Raw genomic sequence first — 24,710 nt, 5'->3', positions numbered from 1 at the left:
CTTGCCAATGCATCTATGGTTGGTGGATTGTGCATCCCACACTGAGTGATGTCATTGATGCCTTGAGCCATTAACCACCGGTGCCGGTGACCGACGTCATCGTGGTGCCGACCAAGCTACTGTTGCGTACATGGTCGGCACTAACTTGAGTGTGTTGTACCTCCTGACTAGGGATGAAAACGGATCGGATACGGACGGATATCACCGATATCATATTTGTTTTCATATTTCTGGTCGGATTCGGATTCGAATACAGATAGTGTCAATCATATCGGATAAGATATGATTCGATGTCGACATCATAAATATACGATTTTAGTATTCGGATACGGATACGGTATCGGATGTTAAACATTCGGACTCGGATACGGACAGATCTATACCTCTCTAAACGAATTCGGTTCCGAATACGGTCGGAAAATATCCGTACCGTTTTCATCCCTACTCCTGACCATGGGACTCATCAAGAATAAAGTTGAGCAATGGAAAACCAAAGGAGGGGACGGGATGAGGGAGATGGACGAGTGCATCGCTTCAACATCTAAGGAGCTTTGCCACTGGCGGCCGGCGGCCAGCCACCCAGGGAGAGGAAGAAATTAAATGATTAGGGTTTTTAGGATGAGGTTCACGTTTAATAGCCGTGGGAGATAACTTTGGTTCACGTTTATATTGGACCGAATTTTTTTGGCCGGTTTATATTCCTCTCCGGCCCTACCAAAATTGGGCCAATCTCACCAAAGTTTGGCCCATTCATGGCGAATCCCAGATCCTTGCTGTCGCTGCGCTCAGGACTCCTATAATTCTTCCTCTCCAGTGCGTCTGTCAGGGACAAGAAGAGGAGTTCTATTCTTTTTCCTGTAGTTTTATATCTAGATCTTAGGATTTAGTCTGATAAATCTTTCGACAAAATCATATGATTTTCGATTGGGATCGTGATTCCTACGATGACTTTGGTGATTGCCACGATGAGATCACCATTGCAGACGCCGATTTCGTCGGCAAATAGCCAATCAATGGCCTTTTCTGCAAGAGGAGAGGTGCTTCTAGGCACTCCCAATGAGGACAGCTACTCCGGATCATCGATCTCATCGTCAATGGTCACGGAGGTGATAAATCTACCTCCTATGTTCTACCCAATGATGCAACTACCAATATTCTTTCATCGATTCAGATAAGTTTTGGACCAGTTCTGAAGCGTTGGATCTTGTGGCATGTCCAATGTTTTAGAGTTGGTCGTTGAATTCTGCATAAGGACAGTACTCCCTCTGTCCTAGTATATAAGACGTAACCACCTCTGGTTTAAAGACCAAGAACGCATTTAATTCTCTCTCTCTCCACACTGGTATTATCGTATTAATGTCTGTGAGAAGACACGCCTTATATTATGGGACACGAACGTAGTTACGCCTTATGTATTAGGACGTAGGGAGTACTTTGGCTCTGGCATTTGAGGGAAGCCATTGGAGAAGATGACAATAGAAGAATTTGGATAGAACATTATGTATTTTTTCAAATATTTTATGTGTAATTTGGGGATGTACTATGCCGAGTTTTAATATAACCCCTCTTCTCTTCGCAAAAAAAAAGATCCGTTGAAACTATCCAACATTTGTTCTTTGATTGTCACTTCACGAGCTTTGTTTAGAATATTGTGCATCACTTTTGGAATTCAACCTCCTACTAGCTTTGCTAATTTTGTTTGGTTCTTGGCTTTTTAATTAAATTTTAAGCTCAAAACCAAATCTTGCTAAGAGCAGCTCCACTTTGTTGGGCATTATGGTCGAAGAGAAATGATATGGTTTTTAACAAGGCTAAAAATATTTTTTAGATAATAGATATAAATATCCGGCCTCTACATCCAGAGATGTACACAGCCAATTATTACAAGTTTTCGAAACAAATAGAAAGAGCAATCCATGGTCTTGAACAATGACCAAGATAACTGTATAAATGTTCATTGCCTTGGTTAGCCAATGAACAGGATTGAACTAGACTGGGCCAAGCCGAGACAGGTTTAGCAAGCCACTTGCCAACTAAGTAGCCCAACCATGATACAGGTTTCTAACAGTGAACTGGTTAACCAGAAACGTCGATTGATGGAAAAAAAAATGGATGGATATTGTATCCACCGTGTTTCAGTGCATATTGCCCTTGATCTACCACCACGTGTCCTGTCTAAATAATCAAACGCTCTTGATTTTTCTTCGTCCACCTGTACTGATCCATGATTGACCTGGCCCATGTACGCCCACGAAAAGCAGGCTGATGAGTGTTACTGGATCCATGAGATTGGCAGCAGATCGAGGGTGGTATGCAATGGAGTACGGTGGAGATAGTATCCATCCAATTTTTTTTCTCCAATTGGCATGTATTCAACCGGATGTGAAAGTGATGGTACTGACCACCGCCATACATGCACTAGGAAATATTGTGGAACACATCGACATGATGCCTTATTCATAGAGCGACTTTATCGTCACAATATACTTATCTCCCCTTGCTGTCCAACTATGGATGTTTACATTTGCTATTTGACGCCCATGCCACAGGGTTTTAATTAACTAGCATCGTAAAACCGCTGCAGCATTACATCAAGTTTATTTGACATGACTTTCACATTTGTGTTTGCTCTAGTATATTAATAGAAAGACTGAGAGCATGTAGACCAGCATGTTACTTGAAAGAGTTCTCGATGTCGATAACAAAGCGGTATTTCACATCTCGGTTAACAAGCCTCGTGAGAGCCTCATTGATATAATCTATCTTAATGATCTCAATCTCTGGAGAGATTTTGTTCGCCGCACAGAAGTTAACCATTTCTTGGATGTCTTTTGTACCTCCAGTAACACTACCAGACAAGGTCCGTGCACCTAAAAAACAGTTCAGGTTAAATCTGAATAATTTGGCTTCTAATACCACGTTTCTTTTTAGTACAGAGTGTCAGAACAGAGAATTACCAAGATTAAGGCTTGCAGGATGCATTTTGATCTCACTTGGAAAGCCCACAATTGCCATCACACCACCAACCATAAGGAGAGAGAGATATGGATCAAATGGATGGTCGCCAGAAGCGGTGTCAACTATGAAGTGCAGGGAGTTTCTCAGGGACTGCAAAAGCAAGAGATCATATATTCACGGTCAGTTTTCAGGTAAAGCAGAACAGCCAGTACTTAGCTGTTATCTTTATTCTCAGCATAAGAAAACTATCCAATGTCATATACTGAACTGGCTGCCTGGAACTTTAAAGTCAAGTAGCAAATTAATGAGAACGAAAGTGATCTGCTATCTGTTCGTTCCATGTGAAAACAATGTGATGTGCTTGCATCTTTGGCAATAAAATAAAGAAACAAAAAGAACCCCACCAAAATATGGTGTCATATAATCAAGAAGGGAAACGTGGTATATTCTCTCCCTTTCAAATGTAAGATGTTTTAGTTTTATCCTAAGTCAATTTTGTCTAGCTTTGACTAAGTTTATAGAAAAATATATTGACATCTACAATACCAAACACATTCTACAGGAGATTCAATGGAATAAATTTGGTCTTGTAGATACTAGTGCTTTTTTCTATAAACTAGGTCAATTATAGAGTTTTTTGACTTAGGACAAAAATAAAATTTCTCATATTCGGAACAGATGAAGTACGAGGTGCCTAGGTACGTTCAGATTACGCAATGTCCAGAGCAGTACCTCCATCTGCTGTGTATCTGATGATATAACAAAATTATCCGCTCCAAGGAGGCTGATGGCTTCATGTCTCTTTGATTCACTTGTACTCAAAACTGTGACCTTCAGACCAAATGCTTTACCAAATTTCACTGCCATGTGACCTAGACCACCGAGTCCAATGACCCCAAGTGACTTTCCAGGTTGGTTCATGTTGTGTCGCATCATTGGAGTATACACAGTTATTCCAGCACACAGAAGAGGTGCTGCCTTCGCCAAAGGATAGCCATCAGGTATTTGGAAGCAATACCTAAAGTTCAAATTAATCAACAGAAGATGCCATCCCTTATCTGACAGGTTGTATCGAATCAGCATCAAGGTGTCAATAATGACTTATATAGACCCATATATAATTCTTTGATCATGTATTGATTGTGATGAAAATTTATGGACAGCAATGACCCAGAGTTTACTTTCATACAGAAGTATATAACATCTTGAACACGACACAGTGTGATTAAATAGGCAAATGAAATCACAGTGGAACCTGTTTTCATCCCTAAAATAGCTTTTGTCAATATAAAAAGAGTCTTGTTTGAACAGCCAAGTAAAACAGTACTGCCATACCTTTCATGGACTACAATGTGAGTGGAGTAACCCCCCTTTGTGACAGTTCCATCTGTATCAATGCCATTGAAAGTATAAACTCCTTTTGGACAGTGGTTCTCTAGAGAGCTATTGCAGTTCTCACAATCTCGGCATGAGTTCACATAAGTTCCAACACCTACATGGTCACCCACTTTAAAGCCTTTGACATCTGCACCAACCTGAGTTACGACTCCAGCTATCTCATGCCTGCACCAATGAATAATATCATTGACAAATATATAGTACACAGACATCATTTTTGGACAATGGGCAAACACTTAATCGATACTCCTGACTATGATGTTTTGTTTGCTCTAGAGGGGTTCAATGTATTGATCTGGGCTGTTAGTCTGTAACTATTAGTCATATTCTGCCCCTTAGATTAGAACACCTAGTAAAACTACTAGTCCTGGTCAATTCAGAGTTGGATCTTGAAATGCAATTCGCGATTGATAAGAAACATGCCCTTCCCTGATACAAGTCTAAATTGTTGTCAGACGCTTACCCAGGAACCACAGGATATTTTGAATCATGGTGCATATTCCGTGTCCAGACAACGTCAGCATAACAGACTCCACAGTATAAGATCTTCAACGCAACATCGCTGCTTTGCACTGGTCTGAAAATTATTACACATAGTAGCTCTCATAAGAAGACGTTATAAAAAATGAAACAGACAAGCTAGCTGAACAAAAAGACAAGTACGTTGCTATTTGTACTCAAATTTCTGCAATCAATCTGTATAGTTGTTGACTTAGGTCGCTTCCCTTATTTTTTTAATAATAAAAGGCAGATCCTGCCAACGTTGAACAAAATTCTGCAATCCCATCAGACCTAAAATGTTCACCCAATGCCCATAGTAAGCATCAATTTCATGATTTTGTTTGACAGACCACGAGCAGAAATAGCTGCACTACTTGCTCCACACCAAGATATTGCTCATTTGATAACAGGTATGAAACACACTGAAAACCAAACATATAGCGTGTACACAGAAAGACATGGAAACAATACGGTCCATAGCTATCCCAAAGAAACAGTCTAGCATAGCAAGAATACAGTATTCAGAGTGCTAAACATGACGCAACTTTTCTCCAGATCAGGAGACGCGGGGGGGGGGGGGGGGGGGGGTGGGGGGGGGTGGGAAGCCACCTGCGGTTAAAGCTGTATGGTGAGAGAACTCCAGAAGGATCTCTCGCTGCCCAAGCATTGCAGTTGCCGTGCTCTGATTCAGCAGCCATTCGAACTGAACTGCAGAATGAATTCGTGACAAGTCAGCAGATCGAAAGACTCGGCTCTAACAGAAGGAAATTTCAGATAGCCTATGCTAAGGAAAAGCGCAGTGAAATCGCTGACCCTTGGAGTCGAATCGAGGCGGGAAGTACATGGGAGGGGAGGGGAAAAGACTCACCCCTGCGTCGATTCCTTCTGCACCGGGCGGTCCCCGAACTCTCCTCGATGCAAGCGTGGCAAGCAGGCTGTCGGTCGGGTGTCGCCGGGTTGCAGCAGGTAGCGGCCGCCGGCGAGTGAGCAAATTATAATGGGGAAGAAGTTGGAAGGGCGCAGACCGGATCATGCTCCGTTGACGGGTGGATGGATTGGATTGGAGAGGGTGCCGACAGCAGTGACGTCGCGGACCTGGCTTCCGGAGTTACGGGGCTTCTCGTCAGCCATGAGTTCATCGCTGATTGTGCCTGGCCGAACCATCAGTGCATGCGTCAATCCCCTTTCCCTTTCTTCCTTCAGGCTTCAGCTTCAGGCCTTGTTTACTCTCTTCGTCCCATAAATAAATGCATTTCTTCGACTGCTAATAGTAATGTTTGACCATTTATTTTATTTAAATTTTTGTACAAATAATAAAATAAATAAATTATCATAAAAAATATATCTAACAATAAAATAAGTCATGAAAAAATAAATAATATTTATTAAAAATTTTTTAATAAGACGAACGGTCAAACATAAACTATAGAAGTTAAAGAAATGCAATTATTTATGGGACGGAGGAAGTAGTTTCAAAAAAATTAGTAAAATAGGCATTATACCACGTTTGTATTTGACAAATATTATTTAATTATAGATTAATTAGATTTTAAAAATTCGTCTCACAAATTACAGTTAAACTATGTAATTAGTTATTCTTTTTATCTATATTTAATGTTTCATGCATATGCCGTAAAATTTGATGTGACGAAAAATCTGAAAATTTGGCAAAACTTTTTAGGAACTAAACAAGGCCTCAGCTAATGGAATGGCCGAATGGGAGTATTGTATCATACGACTAATACTACCGTCGGAATATTAAGAATTTCAAAGGTAAAAGAAACTTATAATTAGACCCGTGCCTTGTAAATAGAACAGATAAAAGTACTTGTAGTTTTCTTTTAGTAAATAACAAACACGGTAAAAAAAACTCAAACTCATGAACGCTTGTTTTTTTCATAATATAGATAGATCATTATTTTCTGATATTTGATTTTTATATGACTTCTGTTATTGATCTGTTAACAGATTTCTTTAGTAAGGGCCTTGGTTTCCATAGTTAAACTTTAACTCTCGTCACATCGAATGTTTGGACATATGCATAAAGTACTAAATATAGATTATTTATGAAACTAAAAACATAACTAGAAAGTAATTTGCCAGACAAATCTTTTAAGCCTAGTTAGTCAATGATTAGACACTAATTGTCAAATAAAACGAAAATGTTATAATACATATTAAACTTTAACACCTCCAACCAAACACCCCTTAAATATGTTAGATTTCTATGTGTTTGATTATGTTTTAGGATTGGCTAGAACTATCTACTAGTTCGTATTTATAAAATATACTATATAAAATTTGTCAACAGATAACTATATACTTATTTTTTATATATTCTTTGCTTTATTTACTATGTCTTTATTCTTTTATAAAAATCTCATGAATGTTTGTATTTCATCATATATCATATCATTTGGATTTCAACCTTAAATTTAGTGTGTGGTTGGTTTTATGTTATTCTTTCTTGAGTCAAATGTGTTGAGGGTTCTTAAACTTTTCTCCACTTCTCACATATGTCCATAAACTTTTTTCGCTCATCTAGATCCATAAACTTTGTCTAGAACCTAGCCACCATCCAATCACGAAGGACTCTCCTGCCAATGTGGTTGCTGATGTGGCCCACATGCTCTTTTTTATTTCATAAACTGACTAAAACTTTAAAAAAATTCTATAAAATCATAGAAAATTTGTAAAAACGAAAATTCAGTTTTGTTAGACTCCACATGACAAGCTCTATATAATAGATATATAATATGACATGCTTTAGTTTAACATTTTTGTTGTAGCTGTAGATATATGTGTTTTTGTGTTTAATTCATAATTGTAGCTCTTTGTGCTTTGATTGTGGTAAAACTTTTATGGTAGGCTACTAATTGTATGCTTTAGCTATGCTAAAAAATTAAGACTCATTGGACCATGTATGATTGAAATATTAATTTACCTAGGTTTATGCATGTTTAATACTCCATCCCAAATTATAAGACGTTTGACTTTTTTTGACCCTAAGTTTGACCACTCATTTTATTCAAAAAAAATTGTGCAAAAATAGTCAAATTTAGGTCATTCTTGAAAACTTTTATTAATAAACTAAGACACAACAAAAAAATGACATTTTGCACATAAAATTGTATAAGACAAGCCGTCAAACCTGGTGTCAAAGAAAGTCAAACGTCTTATAATTTAGGATTGATTGAGTAAATAGTTAAAAAGGTGTAAAAATGGAAATCTAGTTCCATTGCCATGTTGTTATGCATTGTGAACACTAAACATCACCAAGTTGTTACGGAAAATGTTGATCTTTAGATTTATCTTTGTATCACATGCTTTCTTGCAATTAAAATTTGTTTTTATTGAAGTAATTAATCTACTAATTCTGAGCATGTAGGCTGTTGATAGTAGCTATGATTTGTTATCATCTATCATCCATCAAAATCACAGCTTCAAATTAATGTTTGGTACACCACCAGATAATAATGGGCATGTTTCAACTAGTCATTAGCTATTAAACAAGCATTAAATCAATAACTTAGTCATACATGCTACACTAAAGTTGAAATTTTTACCATGGCTCAAGCATACAATGAATATTTTACCATCAACATTTCACCACAACTGAAACACAGGAGGTGCAATTGTGAATTAAACACAGAAACACGTAGTTTTATAAAGATCTATACGGCAAAAAAAATTAAACTAAAGCATGTCATATTATATATCTATTTCATAGAGTTTGTCATGTGGAGTCTAATAGATCTGATCATAACTTGAAAGTGTTCAACATATATAATATAAGCACTAATTGTTTAATAAAAACAATGGATATTCAATTGAATACCCTTGACTCAAAGTAGACCCCGCATTGTAGCCCAATAGTTAGAGATAGATCTGGATGTCTAAAGTATTCATCCAATTTAATTTGGATGCTAAAAGGATATATTCGAATTCTCTTTATATGTTCTCTATCCGATTTCAAATTCTTGTTCAAAAAATATGAAATATTCAACACATCCGTATGTGAAGAACAAAGTACCATCTAAAACTTATATTTATGATTGGTTGATTGTAAATGATAATTATTTTAATCAACTCATTTAAACTATTTATAAAAGTTATCTCTATGACTAATTAGGCCAATCATAAAGGTTAAGTTTAATTTATGATAATTTTAAAATATTATTAATGGTACATAAAGGTTAAGTTTAATTAACTTTAACACAACAAAACATCTTAATTTTAAGTATTTTATTTTATTATAGATGAAATAATATGTATTGAAACATTTTTCTAACCCTTTGTTCATTTTTTGTACATTTGATTATAATACAGATGTTTGTTTATATGTGTTATCTACAGTATCTTAAAAATATAGTAGATATCCCAATGTGAAAATAAATTTGGGATATCCATTTTGTATCTTTATTCGGATCCAAACTAAAATATGGTGAATAGTGCTATCAAGATTCAATTCCATACCAAACCAATGTGAATCGAGCCCTATCGGGATAGGTAGCCTCGACATCAGTCACTGCTGCTACTGCAAGATAAGCAGGCATTGCATCTAAAGCCATCCATTCGAGAAGGAACAGCTTGGGTGAAAGCTCTCCTTTTCCCTATTTCTTGTATCATTTTATATTCAACCTCTATTGTCAGCCGGTCTTACTGAGTAAAAAAAAACAGAAAAGAAAGTGGGGATAAATACTACGATAATGAAATTAACACAGACTAGAATTGTAAATGTGCTGCAGCATTACATCAAGTTTATTTGACATGCCTCTGATTTGCGATTGCTCCTGTACACTAACAGAAAGATGAGAGCATGTGAACCAGCATGCTACTTGAAAGAGTTCTCGATGTCAATTACAAAGCGGTATTTCACATCTCGATTCACAAGCCTTGCCAAAGCCTCATTGATGTAATCTATCTTAATGATCTCGATCTCCGGATAGATTTTGTTCTCTGCACAGAAGTTAACCATTTCTTGGATGTCTTTTGTACCTCCAACAAGACTACCAGACAAGGTCCGCGCACCTAAAAAAGGCAGTTCAGGTTAAATTTAAATAATTTATTTCTGTTACCACGCCTTTTTTTAGTAGTGTCGGAACAGAGGATTACCAAGATTAAGGCTTGCAGGATGCATTTTTATCTCACTTGGAAAACCCACTATTGCCATCACACCACCAACCTTAAGGAGAGAGAGATATGGATCAAATGGATGGTCACCAGAAGCGGTGTCAACTATGAAGTGCAGGGAGTTTTTCAGGGACTGCAAAAGCAAGAGATCATATATGCACAATCAGTTTTCTGGTAAAGCAGAACAGACATTACAAAGCTGTTATCTTGATTCTCAACATAAGAAAACTATCCATGGTCATATACAGAATTGGCTGCCTGGAACTTTGAAGTCAAATAGCAAAACAATGAGAAAGATAGTGATCTGCTATCTGTTCTTTCCTTGCAAAAAATAATGTGATGTGCTTGTATCTTTGGCAATACAATGAAGAAATAAAAAGAACCCCACCAAAAGTTGGAGTCATATTATCAAGAAGGCAAACGGGGTATATTCCCTCCATTTCAAAATGCAAGATGTTTTAGTTTTATCTGAAGTCAATTTTCTCTAGTGTTGATCAAGATTATAGAAAAATATATTAACATCTATAATTGCCAAATAAATGAACCATCAAGACACATTTCACGGTAGATTTAATGAAACAAATTTGGTGTTATAGATACTACTGCATTTTTCTATTAACTTTGTCAACAATAGAGAATTTTAACTTAGGACAAAAGTAAAACGTCTGACATCAAGTACTAGGCGTCTAGGTACGTTGAAATTATGCAATGTGCAGGGCAGTACCTCCATCTGTTGTGTGTCTGATGATATAACAAAATTATCTGCTCCAAGGAGGGTGATGGCTTCATCTCTCTTTGATTCACTTGTACTCAAAACTGTGACCTTAAGACCAAATGCTTTACCAAATTTCACAGCCATGTGACCCAGACCACCAAGTCCAATGACCCCAAGTGACTTCCCAGGTTGGTACATGTTGTGTCGCATCATTGGAGTATACACAGTTATTCCAGCACACAGAAGAGGTGCTGCCTTTGCCAAAGGGTAGCCATCGGGTATTTGGAAGCAATACCTAAAGTTCACGTTAATCAACAGAAAATGTGATTCCTTATCTGAGAAGTTGTATTGAACCAGCATCATGGTGTCAATAGTGACTTATATGGACATATATATATTATTCTTTCATGATGTATTCATTTTGATGAAAGGACAACAAGGGCCCAAATTTTACGCACTCTCATAAGAAACTACATAGCATCTTGAATAGGACACAATGTGATCAAATCAAATAGGCAAATGAAATTACAGTGGAACAAAATACAATGGAACCTATTTTCATCTCTAAAACTAGTTCTTTATCAATATAAAAAAAAATCTCATTTGAATGGCCAATTAAAACGGTGCTGCCATACCTTTCATGGACTACAATGTGAGTGGAGTAACCCCCCTTTGTGACAGTTCCATCTGCGTCGATGCCATTGAAAGTATAAACTCCTTTTGGGCAGTGGTTTTCTAGAGAGAGATTGCAGTTCTCACAATCTCGGCATGAGTTCACATATGTTCCAACACCTACATGGTCACCCACTTTAAAGCCTTTGACATCTGCACCAACCTGAGTTACAACTCCAGCTATCTCATGCCTGCACAAATCAATATCATATTATCATTGACAAATATATATAGAAGTATAGTGCAGGCACCGTTTTTGGACACTTAATCGGCACTCCTGACTATGATGTTTTGTTTCCTCTGAGGGGTCCAGTGTATTGATCTGAAAACGCTTACCCTGGAACCAGAGGATATTTTGAATCATGCTGCATATTCCGTGTCCATTTAACGTCAGCATAACAGACTCCACAGTATATGATCTTCAGCGCAACATCGCTGCTTTGCACTGCTCTGAAAATTATTACACATATAGTAGCTCTCATAAGAAGACGTTATGAAAATGAAACCAATAAACCAGCTGAAAAAGAAAAAGACAAGCATGTTGCTATTTGCACTCAAATTTCTGCAATCCTTCCCACCAGACCTGAAATGTTCACCCAATGCCCCGCAGTAAGCATCAATGCCATGATTTTGTTTGACAGACAACGAGCAGAAATAGCTGCACCACTTGTTCCACGCTACATACTCTCAATTGAAAACAGGTATGAAAAACACTGAAAACCAAACATAACATACATAAAAAGGCATGGAAACAATCCATAAATATCCCAAAGAAATTGGTCTAGGCGTCTAGCAAAGCAAGAAGACAGTATTCAGAGTGATAAAAAATGATGCAACTTTTCACCAAATCAGGACTCAGGAGAGGGGAAGCCACCTGCGGTTAAACGTGTATGGTGAGAGAACTCCGGAAGGATCTCTCGCTGCCCATGCATTGCAGTTGCCGTTCTCTGATTCAGCGGCCATTCGAACTGAACTGCAGAATGAAAATCGTTGACCCTTGGAGTCGAATCGAGGCGGGCAATACAGGGGAGGGGAGGGGAAAAGACTGACCCCTGCGTCGATTCCGTCCGCACCGGCCGCTCCCCGAACTCTCCTCGATGCAAGCGTGGCGAGCAGGCTGTCGGTCGGGTGTCGCCGGGTTGCAGGTAGCGGCCGCCGGCGAGTGAGCAAATTACAAATGGGGAAGGAGTTGGAAAGGCGCAGACGGGATCCTGCTCCGTTGACCGGTGGATGGATTGGATTGGAGAGGGTGCCGACAGCAGTGACGTCGCGGATCAAGCTTACGGGGCTTCTCGCCAGCCATGAGTTCATCGCTGATTGTGCCTGGCCGAACCATCAGCGCATGCGTCAGTCCCCTTTCCCTTTCTTCGAAAATGCTCACCGTACTCCCAGCAACACGGTTGAACAAGAACCTTCTCACTCGGTGCCGTGAGACGCTGAGCAGTAACAGACAGTGGGCTCAACAGTAGGTGAATACAATGAATGCGCTCTCTCTCTCTCTTTGTTAATGACGGCATCACGCCTCTTATATAGGGCTCAGAAACCGACCTAATGACATTTACAAAAATGCCCCGTGACTGTGGAGGAATATCTCGGCATATTCTCCTATTACAGTCTACTGGCCCTAAGTCGTCTGCGTAATTTCACATTACAAACCCCACGCGGGTCCCCTGTCTAGGGCTTCAGCTGGTCGGAGGCTCGGATCCTTCGCCCGATCGCAGATCCTTCGACACCTCATATGTCGGAGGTTCCTCGGCTCAGGCGCGTCGGAGGTTCCCCGGCTCAGTTGCCCTGGAGGTTCCTCAGCCCGCTCGGTCGCCGATCCTTCGACGCCTCTCCGTCGGAGGTTCCTTAGCCCGGACGCGTCGAAGGTCCCTTGCCTCTGCCGCGTCCCTAGCCATCCTCGGACTTGGGAGGGTCGGAGGTTCCTCCTTTCTCCGCTTGTGGGCCTCCGCTAACGTCAGTCTCTGCACACACTTAGCATGACGAGACGAGTCATCAACGTCAGTCTTTTTTCAGGGTCCTCTGCATGCATTCCCACGGAGGCTCCCTGGGTGAAGGATATCCTCCGATGCTTCAGAAGTTGGAGGTTCCTCGGGTAAAGGGTATCCTTAGACGCTACCAGGGGAAGGATGCGGCCATCCCCCAACAGTTCCCCCCTTTTTGGGCTAATGGCACTCCTGCGGTCCATGTGCTCAAAAACATGTCACGCTGCGGAGGCTACGAGCATGGTTGCTGCCTTCCCCCCTGGTGCGCAGGATGTGTTTGTTAGCAGTGTTGGAAAAATGTTTCTTTTACTTAGCCATAATTTTTCTTGGTTTTGTTTGTTTTGCCAGTATCCTCCGATCATTGTTGTTCTGATAGCCTGATATCCTTCGCGCGTTAGAGTGCGGAGGATATTATAGCCGTTGGCATTGGGGAATCGCAACGGTCAGGCCGATTCCTCCGCTTATAGCCGTTGGGCGCGGAGAATCGCAACGGTCACGTTGCCGCAGGCCCCCCTTATAAAAGGGGGTGGGGGAGGGGCTCTTGGCTCTCACCCCTGCTGCCTGCTGTTTGCATACCTTCCTTCGCCACATCTCGCTCTCTGAGCTTCTCGCGTGCGTTTTTGTTGATTTTAGTTCCAAGTGTGGTCGGAGGATCTAAGGTGGCTCATCTTCCTCCGCCGCGTCCTTCGAGGTCAGATTTTTCTGGTCCTTTGCGCAATTTACTTAGTGTGAGGTCCGGAGGTTGGCTGCGGAGGTTTGAGGAGTGGATGCTTGAGGTGGCAGCAGCTCAAGATCTGGAGGAGTCGTTGTCTGACGTCGAAGCTTCCGTTGGGGATTTAATCAGCGCGAAGGAATTTGAGGAGATGGCTGAAATCACTTTTGAGTTTGGTGAGTCTACTGTTAGGACGGAGGACATTGCTGATATGGTTTTGGCTAGGTTTTTCAAGGAGGGTCGTGCGAAGGCTCCTCCTGCGGGTCAGACGGTGCCTGCGCCTGAAGAGGGATATGCAGTGGTTTTCAGGGATTTCTTTACCTGCGGGCTCCGGATGCCTCCGTACCATTTCCTTCGCGAAGTGATGGAGAGTTTTAATGTTGAGCTACAGCATTTCAGTCCCAATGGTATTCTGACGCTTAGCAAGTTTGCGTAGGCATGCGAATCCTACGGAGCGATGCCCCACATTGATACGTTTTGCTCCTATTTTGAGCTCCAGCGCCAGCCTAAAAAGGTGAAGGATGCCGAAGGAGTTGAATGCATTGCGCAGTTTGGAAGCTGCGCGTTCATGCCGCGCCGCACAATGCCTGGGCCAAGGTGCGAGATCTCCTACTGCTAAAAGGGCAAGTGGGAGAAGGATTGGACGAGGGCCTGGTTCTACGTGAGGACCCCCACTGCATCGAAGACTCTGGAAGACGGTAGCGTTGATAAGGTGTATCCTTACGTGTCGCAGATGAAGGAGTTGAAGCCTTTCTCTAAGGTTGATCCTTCGCAGCCAATGTCGGAGGAACGACTGGCTTGCGACAAGGCCTTTGCGCTGGCTTGCCGACACTCCGGAGGTCGGGATTTGGTTGAGGAGATGGTCACTGCCGACTATTGGCCCCTTGGCCGCAGGGCCGACGAGTTCACCATTGAAATGGTGCAAGTGCGAGTCTTTGGACCTCCGGAGGGGCTGCCATTTCCCTGGTTTCACGTGGGTTTGCCTGAGGATGAGACAGAGGAGTCTTTCCTCGACCGTGTGGAGGTTTCTGCCTGGAGGATAGTTGGAAAGATCTCGGAGAAGGAATATCTCCAGCGGAAGTCTGCACTTGGGACTATGCTGCGTTTCAATCGCGTTTTCGAGGAGTTGGGCATTAAGTATGATGATTACATCGTTCCTCCGGATGTTTTGCTTGGCTTGGAGAAGAAGAAGGATTCCTCCAAGGCCGTTGCTGCGGCGGAGGCTAAGAAGAGGAAGGGTGGTGGTGCTGTCAAGCAGCTTGCGAAGAAGCGCAAGGCGGAGGTTGTGCTGGAGGCTCCGGTGGAGTCTTCCTCCGCCCGCTCTTCTGCTGCCGAGTCTAACTTGGTGGCTTCTGCTCCTGCGGAGGCCGTTCCTGCTAGTGGAGGTCCTGAGGTTCAAGCCTCCCGCGCGGTCTCGTCTGTGCGGGCGCCTTTCGCGTCGCTTCTTGGGGAGGAATCTTCCGACGCGGAGGCCCCTGGGGAGAGTCCTGCGCGGGAGACGAATCCTGCGCTGGCGGAGAGTCTTGCGCGGGATGTTCCTGCTGGTGGAGGATCTCCCCCGAAGGAGATGCAGGGGAATCTAGTGATGATGCAGAGCCTGCCTCTGCTCGGAGGATCAAGAGGGCGGAGGATCCTCCGCGGCCTGCTGTGGGTGGTATCAACTTGCTGTATATAGGTTCGTTTATTTGTTGTTGGTTTTGATCTTTCTGCGTGCTTCGATTATCGCGGTCTTATATTATTTTTATGTTTTTTAGAGGATGTGATCGCAGGGTTAGCCAGTGCGGAGGAACTGGCTAAGGGTGCCAGCATAGCACAGGAAGGTCTTGTAGTTCCTCCGCCTCGGAATCATGCGCCCTCTGCGCTGGATAGTAGGCCTTCGCCTGCTAATGTTCTAGGTCCTGGTAAGTTGCTGACGTTTTTTGGTTTTTTGTTGTTTCAATGACTTGGTTTCTTGTGGTTTGTGTTGACTTTACTTTTGTTTTTGCGCAGGTGCTTCTGATCCTTCGATCACAGGTTGGACCGACGCACTGCGCGAGATTCATTCTTTGGTCGGAGGTTCGTTTCTGGCCTCCGCTGCTGATAATATTTTTAAATTTTCTTATGTTTTTTCTTACCTCTTTTGCTCTCTAGATCATCTTCGTTAGAAGCTTCGTCATATGGACTTTGATACTTTCCTTCGCGTGCAGTTTGAGCACCATAGCCTTGTAAGCTTTCAAATTGTTTATTTTTCCTTTGTGTTTTGTGATTGGAGGTTTGATTCTTTTTTGCTTTTTGTAGAGTCACCACATGGCTGTGGCCTTGGAGGAGCGATGCTCCCGAGAGGTTATCTATCATGATGAAGCTATTGGTGCTTTGAAGAAGGAGAACGAGATCATGGAGGCAGAGAAGGTCCGTCTGTCGGAGGAGGTCCGGGGATTTTCTTTGGTCCGACAAGAGCTTGAGGCGCTAAGGAAGGAGAGGGACGAGCTCAAGGCTGGATCGGAGGTTCTTAAGAAGGGGAAGGAAGAAGTTGAAGCTTCGGTCGCTACCCTCCGCGAGAGCGTTTCACAGCTTGACAAGGCGAAGGACTTGGCTGTGGAGCGTGCCGAGAAGGCTGAGGGCATTGCCGACCGCCTCTGCGAGGAGCTTGATGCCGAGCGGACGTCTACTGCTGTGGTGCAAAAGCACATGCGGAAGGCGGAGGAAGAGGCTGCGGCTGTGATCGGGCTCTACTCCGGCTCGCTGGCGCAATTCGGCGGTAGCACCTCTTCTCCTCCGACCAGCAGTGATGTTGGGGCTAGTCTTGCATGGCTCAAGTCTCATATCAGCATGCTTCCTGACTTTGTCGGGGGAGCGGTTGATTTTGGGGCTTTGACTACGGTTAGCTCCTTCGCTAGGCTTTTGCGCCGCGGAGGTTGCTCTCACGCGGAGGAGGTTGCCAAGCAGGAACTCGCATCGGCGGGGTACGTTGGCGAAGGCACCTCGAGCCTGCGTAAATCAGTCCGGAACTTTATCACTTCGTTCTGGATTAGGTTTGGGCGGGCTGAGGCGAAGAAGATGGCGGAGGCTCGCCGCGCTGAGGTATGTGTGATTTGATTATTGTTTTGCGTGCTGTGTTGCTACTTTGCAGTGTCTCTTAAGTTTGTCGTTTTGCAGGAGATTGCCAAGAAGAAAGCTAAGTCTGACAAGCCTGGCCCCTCGCGCCCTTTTAGCGAAGCATGTCCTCCGACCCAAGCTGAGGCAGAGATTCACGAAGCAGGTGCCAAAGCTCCGGAGGAATCTGGTGCCAAGGCTTCAGAGCAGCCTGAGACTTCTGCTCCTCTTCCACCTCAGGTGTGAGGTTTTTTAGTTTGTAGGTTTTCTTCGTTTTTTGCGTTTGCTGCGCCTGCGACGCTTTTTTGTAAGGGCCGGAGGTCTTGGCTTGACTTGTAAATATTTTGTTGGATATGTAATATATGGAGATGTCTTTTGGTTGAATTTTTGCTTTACGCTTTTATCCTGCGCAGGTCTCTGGCGGAGGACCTACGCAGGGTCTTTGCGAGACTCCGCTTTCAATTTTCTATAAAGGAATTTATGTTTCTGGCGAGTTGTGGGAATATTGGCGGATTGCTTTCCCTAACATGAGAGTGGTGGACATGTTTGAGTTTTTAGGGTATGACCTTGATGACGAACGATCTGAATTCGTCCGGTCGCTTGCGTACCGAGGTTCATGGCCTCCGGCTTAGGTGGTGGTTTTTGTTTTGTTTTTCCTTCGTCGTAGGCTATTGGTATATTTGTTTTTTATGACTTGGTTTGATATGTTTATGCAGTTGTCGTATCCAATCCTTCGCATCTTTGGCGAGGAGGATGGTATATGTTGGTTGACGGAGGATCATGAGGGTTTGGTTGAGTCTTTTCTTCCTGGGCGTCCTGAGGTTCGGAAGCTTCGTCATACGTCTTAGTTGTAGCCTTCGCTTGGGTGGGGTTTGAAATTGTTTGTTTTTTGCGCAGGTTGTCAGATCTGCTCCAGGGGATGTTCTTCTTTCGGATTTTGTCGAAGAAAGCTACGTTACCCCGGTGACGTTCAAGCGCGGAGATTTGTACGCGAGGGGTTATTTGATTGACTGGTGGCGCCATAAGTTTCCTACGCGTAGTATTGACGAATTAGTTGATTTTCTTGCTCGTGATTACTGCGATGAGTTTAGGCTTGTGCCGGATTCATATGTAAAAATTGTGCGAGAGTCTTAGAACCTTCGACTTTTTACGGTCGAAGGATGTTTTTCGTTTTTGGTTGTAAACTATTGTTCTGTAAGTTGTTTATAGTTGACAAAGATCAGATGTTTTTACCATTACTTTGGCTACAGTCTTCGCACTCTTAGTTATATTTCTACTACAACCTTCGCGCTTTTTTACACAACGATTATACATTGCAGCGTCACGGTGGTGTGGATCCTAAGGATCTTTGTCTTGCTGTGGCGCGTGCATACTTGATGTTTGATGCTGCGAAGGCGTTGGTGGCCGTTTCGCATGCGCAGGATTGCTGCTCCTTGACCTTAGAGCCTTCGTTTTTTTTGGTGCGAAGGAGCCTCTGTTGAATTGTGCTCACATATGCCTTTGCTCAACTCCCGTGGAGTGTTGTCGAGGGTAACCTTCGGGTATGTGAGTCGTAGGTTCTGAAGGGATGTTACGAGACTTCGTGCGATACCCTTCAGAGACTTCCGATTCTAACTTGCAGTGCTTTTGTTGTGGCTGTACGCGACTTTGTGGTCGATGTTCATCACAACGCCGCGGTTGTAGCATTACGAAGCTTCGTGCAATACCAACTTTTGGTACTGCTATGAGGCTAACCCCTGCCTCCATGATGGCCTAGGTTTCTTCCTTTGTGACTGCTAGGCTGGCACTGGCTGCTTGGGGCTGTCTATACTGATCCTGACTGAGGGTGGGGGCGAGGTGTGCCTGGTTTTATTGTTTTTCATGCATTTATTGCATGTACTTTGTTAGGTTGGGATTTACGATTAGGTTATTATTGGTTGTTGAGGTTGTTGTAGTAGTTGGTCCTGCTTTACTTGACTGAGGATTGTCGTAGCTTTGCTTCGTTTTCACACTATGTGTCCTAGAGGCCTGCTTAGATTAGTAGGATACCTTCGACCTTATCTTGGTGAAGGTTTTGTAAATGTTTTTGAGGTTTACCTTGTAAATATGAAACCTTTGCTGCCTTTTGGCAGAAGTTGCATAGCCCCTGATGCCTGATTGTCTTCAGGTCTTTGTCAGGTTTTGAGGGTTTTGTCCCTTCTGGCCATTTTGTGATGCCTGAGGAGGACATGGCTTTTTCACTTTTGACCATGTTATCCTTGCTGCCCGGCTCTTGGCCAGGTCTTTTGCTAAGGATGTGGTGTTTTTCCACCGTTGAGGACGTTCCGAGCTTTCTTAGCTTTTGGCTGAAAGCTGCGGAGGGTCCTTGTGATCACGTGATGTTTTGTCGAATGCTACAGCCTCGTTGCTGGCTGTTTTTCGACTTTTGGGCTTTGGTTCTGGGGTGGATTCCTCTTTATATCTCAGAGGTTTTTACATAGGTTCTGCCTCGTCAAAAACCTCACCTCCTAGTAGGAGTACCCCTGTGAGAAAAAGAGTGCAGACCTTGGATTGCAAAAAGAAGTAGAGAGAAAAAGAAAATAACTGTATCTAAAGAAATGGATGCCGCCGCTTATTTTGCAGGGGTCATCCTTACACTCAAATGTAAAATCTTCTTAGATTGTCGACGTTTCACGTGTGGGTGGAGGTTCTACCTTCGAGGTCTTTTAGGTAGAAGGATCCCGACCTTCCCGCTTGTATTGCTGTATAAGGTCCTTCCCACTTGGGTTGCAATTTACCAGTGTTCGAGTGATCTCCTTTTTTCCTGAGTACCAGGTCCCCATCTCGTATGTCTTTCCGTACTACCTTGCGGTCTCTCCATTTTTTGGTTTCTTGTTGATACTTGGTAATGTTCTCCACTGCCTCGAGTCTTATTGATTCTAAGGTTTTCTTGCAGTACCCTTCATCTTCAGCCAATTGCTGCTTCATTGAACGTAGGCTTTGGTGTTTGATTTCTTCTAGCAACATTGCTTCTTCCCCATACAAGAGCTTGAATGGGGTGAACCCAGGTTCTCTTGAGACTGTTGTGTTATGAGACCACACAACTCTGGGTAGCTCATCGACCCATTTCCCCTTCCGTAGGTTGAGTAAGGTCTTGGAAATTGCGGAGAATATTATTCTATTTGCTCTCTCCATGGCCCCGTTTGACTCTGGGTGGTAGACAGACGCGAAAGCAATTTTGGTTCCTATGTGGTGGCAGAATTCCTTGAAACTGTCCGAATCAAACTGCTTCCCGTTGTCAACTGTGAGCAAGCTTGGAACTCCGAATCTGCAGACTATGTTCTGCCAGAAAAATTTCTTGATCGTTTCAGGGGTTATGGTTGCCAGTGGCTTAGCTTCGATCCACCTTGTGAAGTATTCGATGGCCACGACGGCGAACTTGTTTCCCCCCTGGGCAGTTGGCATCGGTCCTACCAGGTCCATTCCCCACCTTTGCAATGGCCATGATGCTGATATGAGCTGAGTTGGTGCCGAAGGTCCTGTTTGAATTGGTGAGAAGGTTTGGCAGGCTTTGCATGTCTTCACTATCTCTTCAGCATCTTTGATGTGAGTTGGCCAGTAGAAGCCTTGTCTTAATGCTTTGGCGGATAATGCGCGAGGTCCAATGTGAGACCCGCATATCCTAGAGTGTATCTCTTGCAGGAGTTCACTGCCCTCGGTTCGTGATATGCATTTCAGCAAAGGTTGGACTACACCTTTCTTGTACAGGATTCCGTCAATGATGGTGTAATTCCTTGCTCTTGCCTCCATTCTCTTGGTTAATGCTTCATCATCTGCGGTTGTTTTGCCTTTGAGGGAGTCAGTTATTGCCTGCCTCCAATCCTCGCTTTCTGTCAGTAGGACTGAGCGAAAAGCCTTCGTCAACGATTCAGTTGCGGGTGCTGCAACAATTTGGTAGAAGGTTCCTTCTGGCAAGGGGGTGTTGTTGGCTGCTGCTTTTGCTAGTTCGTCTGCCTCGTAATTCTCGCCTCTTGGAATGTACTGCAGGGTGAACCCCTTGAACCTTCTCTCCAGCCCCCTTACAACAGCCAGATATCTTGCCAGCTCGGGGTTGTGTGCTAAGTATTCCTTCTCCACTTGTCCTGCCACCACCTGGGAGTCTATTTTGATGAGCAGGGTTTTTGCTCCTGAAGCCTTAGCTTTGTTCAGTCCGAGGATGAGACCTTCGTACTCAGCTATGTTGTTTGTTGCTTTGAATTCGAGTCTTGCGGTATATTTTAGCTTGAGCCCGGATGGTGCGATCAGAACGGCTGCTGCTCCTGCCCCTGACTGCCCCCAGGCGCCATCTGTGTATAGTGTCCACAGCTGGTTGACTACCTTCTCCTCTTCTTTGCTCGAAGGTGTCCAGTCTGCCATGAAGTCAGCCAGGGCTTGAGATTTGATGGAGGTTCTGGGGACATAGGTGATGTCAAACTGTGATAGTTCAGCCGCCCATTTTCCTATACGTCCGGAGGCCTCCTTGTTCCTAAGGATATCACCCAATGGCTGTGAAGTGGGTACTTTGATCTCATGGCTTTAGAAGTAATGCTTGAGCTTCCTTGATGCGCACAAGACTGCGTACGCGATTTTCTCTATCTCCGTGTAGTTCAACTTTGCTCCTGACAGAGCTTCGGATACATAGTAGACGGGTCTTTGCACTGTTCCCTTACTATCGCTTGTCTCGTGCACCAGAACAGCACTGACAGCGTGCTCGGAGGTAGCCACATACAACAGTAGTGGAATGTCTGGCTCGGACACAGTTACCACCAGGTTGGTCGCAATGTAGTTCTTGAGCTGCCTGAAGGCCTCTGACTGTTCCGGACCCCATTTTGTTTTGCCTCCTCCTCTCAGCACTTTGAAGAATGGAAGGCTTCGTTATGCAGATCTTGAAATGAATCTGTTGAGGGCTGCTATTCGGCCAGTCAACCTTTGCACTTCTTTCTTGCTTGAAGGTTCTGCCATTGACATGATTGCCTTTGTCTTGTCTGGGTTAGCTCTGATTCCTTCGGAGCTGATAATATATCCTAGCATTTTTCCCTTGCTGACCCTGAATACACATTTCTCCAGGTTAAGTTTCAGTCCGGCAGATCTGAGGTTGACAAAGGTCTCCTGCAGGTCCTTGATATGATCCTCCTTGCGCTTGCTCATGACGACAACATCGTCGACGTAGGCTATAATGTTTCTCTGCAGTTGACTTCCCAGAACCTTCCCCATCATTCTGGAGAAGGTTGCTCCAGCGTTTTTGAGACCTTCAGGCATTCTGATGTTGCAATACGTGCCGAATGGGGTTGTGAAGCTTGTCTTTCCCTCGTCTTCCTTTTTGAGCCCAATTTGGTGGTATCCGGAGAAACAATCCAGTAGTGAAAATCTCTGGCAACCAGCGGCTTTGTCAACAGAGGTATCTATCCTTGGCAAGGGGAAGGAATCTTTGACACAAGCCTTGTTGAGATCTGTGAAATCTATGCACATTCTCATTTTACCATTCTTCTTTGGGACCAGGACCACATTCGCCAACCATTCCGGGTACAAGACCTCTCTGATGACCTTCGCGTCTAGAAGTCTTTGTACCTCTGCCTTCACGGCTAAGGTTCTTTCTTCAGACATTTTCCTCTATCTCTGTTTCTTCGGCCTCATTCTCGAAACGATGTCCAGCGAATGCTCTATGATATCTCTGCTGACTCCTTGCAGGTCAGCGGCACTCCAGGCGAAGATATCTTGGTTCTTTTGCAACACGTCCAGCAACTCGAGTTCCTCCTCTCTACTGAGGGTGGCGGAGATGGTGACCTTCCTATCTGGAACGGCCTCCTGCAGAGGGACACATTTTGTTTCCTCCTGATCGGCCAGGTCTGTCTTCCCCCTTGGCATGTCTGGTGGCTGGGAAGCTTCTTGTTGCGTGGAGTCCACGGAATTTATGTTCCGGAAAGACTTGTAGATTGCTTTCTCTATGTTTCTTGCCACCTTTTGACTTCCGTGAACAGTGATCACTCCGTGCAGAGCCGGGATTTTTATGCACAGGTATCTCATATGAGTAGCCGCATTAAACTTGTTCAAGAACCCCCGCCCGAATATGGCGTTGTATGGGTAGTGCAGGTCTACCACATCGAAGGTAACATACTCTGTTCTCGCATTCTCAGATGTGCCAAAGGATATGGGCAGGGCGACCTTTCCTAGAGCATGTATCTGCTTCCCTCCGAATCCGATCAAAGGTGATTCCGAAGGTTGAAGTTGGCTTCTGCTGAGCTTCATTTGGTCGAAGGTTCCAGCAAATATTATGTCTGTGGAACTCCCTGAATCTATCAAGATCCTCCTCACTCCCCAACCCGCAACATTCGTTGTTATGACCATGGCATCCATATGTGGGTAGCTTTCTAACCTTAGATCTTCCTCGGTGAAGGTTATTGGGGTTCTGGACCAATCAGTGCATCTGACCGGCCCTTGAACTGCGAAGTTGTTGACGAGCCGGAGGTGATCCTTCTTCTGCTTCTTTGTCTGGAATTCCATTGAGGACCCTCCAGCTATTGGTAGGATCATTCCTATCGTAGGCAGCGGTGTATGAGGGCCGATCTGATTATCTGGGTGGGGTTCGGTTTTTGGTGGGGGTGGAGCTTGGAGTAGCTGTAGCTGGTTTGGGGGAGGAGGTAGTGACTGCTGGTGGGGCTGTGGGGTTTCGATGTATGTAATCTGTGGAGGTCGTGGAGGAACGTAGGTTGGTGGAAGGTTGTGATCCGCAGGTTGCTGGAGGAATGTAAGCTGGTAGGAAGCTGGGATAGTAAGCGGAGGCTAGCGCGGTGGGCTGAATTGGAGCTGGGTGCTGCTGGCTTGATCCTCCGACATACGAATGGTAGAAGGTTTGTGGGAATGTGTGATTCACCTCCCGAGGTTGAGCAACCGGTGGCGGAGGTAGTGGAGCTGACCTGCTCTTGATTCTCTCCTGAGTTTCTTTTGCATCCGGGCAATCCCTAGTGGAATGACCCTTTTCCTCTCCATGAAAGAAACAATATTGCTTCCGCGGCCGCTGCTTCTGATTCTTTTGCCATCCTGTGTTCCGACCTCCTCCTCCGGCTTGATTGGGGCCGCGCTCCGAATTTTGCGGTTCTGTCGATGGACGGTTATGTTCCGACTTGTCATTCCTTGGTTGCTCAATATTTATCATCTGTCCACCAGTCTCTCGCTGTGTCCGGCGTTCATCCTCGCTAAGGTTCTTTTTCTGCGAGTTTCTGTCATTGCCCTGCTTCTTCTGACAGTTCTGGTCCTCCAACCTCTTGCGGTAGTCGTTGTCCGACCTGCAATACTTCTCGAACTCATGGTACAGCTCGTGCATGGATGCTGCCTTTTCTCTGGCCAAGTGAGCTGCAAAAGGCCCTATGCGAAGACCTTTGATAGCTGCCTCAATGGCAACCTCCTCCGGCACGCCGGGTGCTCTGGCCTTGGTCTGCACGAACCTTTGAAAGTATTCCTGCAGTGCTTCTCCTTGACTCTGGCGACACTGGAACAGGTCCGTGGAGGTTAGTGATTCAACAGCGAACCCTTGGAAATTTGCCAAAATCTTGTCTCGAAGGTTCTC

At 44.1% G+C, this 24,710-nt stretch overlaps 2 protein-coding genes across 5 annotated transcripts; both read right to left on the bottom strand.

Annotated features, from left to right (window-relative positions):
* Nucleotides 2,427-6,024, bottom strand: LOC8077298 (probable cinnamyl alcohol dehydrogenase 1). 2 transcript variants are annotated; one of them, XM_021448810.1, is made up of 7 exons: nt 5,726-6,024; nt 5,467-5,560; nt 4,820-4,933; nt 4,294-4,521; nt 3,691-3,976; nt 2,958-3,108; nt 2,427-2,870 (listed from the first exon to the last, which is right to left on the bottom strand). In XM_021448810.1, exons 2-7 carry the CDS (start codon nt 5,553-5,555, stop codon nt 2,674-2,676), a joined length of 1,065 nt encoding a protein of 354 aa, XP_021304485.1. In that variant the 5' UTR covers nt 5,556-5,560; nt 5,726-6,024; the 3' UTR covers nt 2,427-2,673. The 2 variants fall into 2 exon arrangements, with proteins under 2 accessions (XP_021304485.1, XP_002436634.1); XM_002436589.2 differs by having other exon boundaries at nt 5,467-5,565; nt 5,726-6,023.
* On the bottom strand, nt 9,553-12,751 carry LOC8077297 (probable cinnamyl alcohol dehydrogenase 1). Of its 3 annotated transcripts, none has more exons than XM_021448811.1 (7): nt 12,428-12,751; nt 12,252-12,350; nt 11,714-11,827; nt 11,341-11,568; nt 10,715-11,000; nt 9,973-10,123; nt 9,553-9,888 (listed from the first exon to the last, which is right to left on the bottom strand). In XM_021448811.1, exons 2-7 carry the CDS (start codon nt 12,338-12,340, stop codon nt 9,692-9,694), a joined length of 1,065 nt encoding a protein of 354 aa, XP_021304486.1. In that variant the 5' UTR covers nt 12,341-12,350; nt 12,428-12,751; the 3' UTR covers nt 9,553-9,691. The 3 variants fall into 3 exon arrangements, with proteins under 3 accessions (XP_021304486.1, XP_021304487.1, XP_021304488.1); XM_021448812.1 differs by having other exon boundaries at nt 9,563-9,888; nt 12,252-12,345; nt 12,428-12,648; XM_021448813.1 differs by lacking the exon at nt 12,428-12,751 and having other exon boundaries at nt 9,563-9,888; nt 11,714-11,960.

Source organism: Sorghum bicolor, chromosome 10 (genome assembly GCF_000003195.3).
Source record: "Sorghum bicolor cultivar BTx623 chromosome 10, Sorghum_bicolor_NCBIv3, whole genome shotgun sequence".
Lineage (NCBI taxonomy): Eukaryota > Viridiplantae > Streptophyta > Magnoliopsida > Poales > Poaceae > Sorghum > Sorghum bicolor.
The sequence above is the reverse complement of the archived record's forward strand: the minus strand, read 5'-3'. Positions and strand labels throughout refer to the sequence as shown.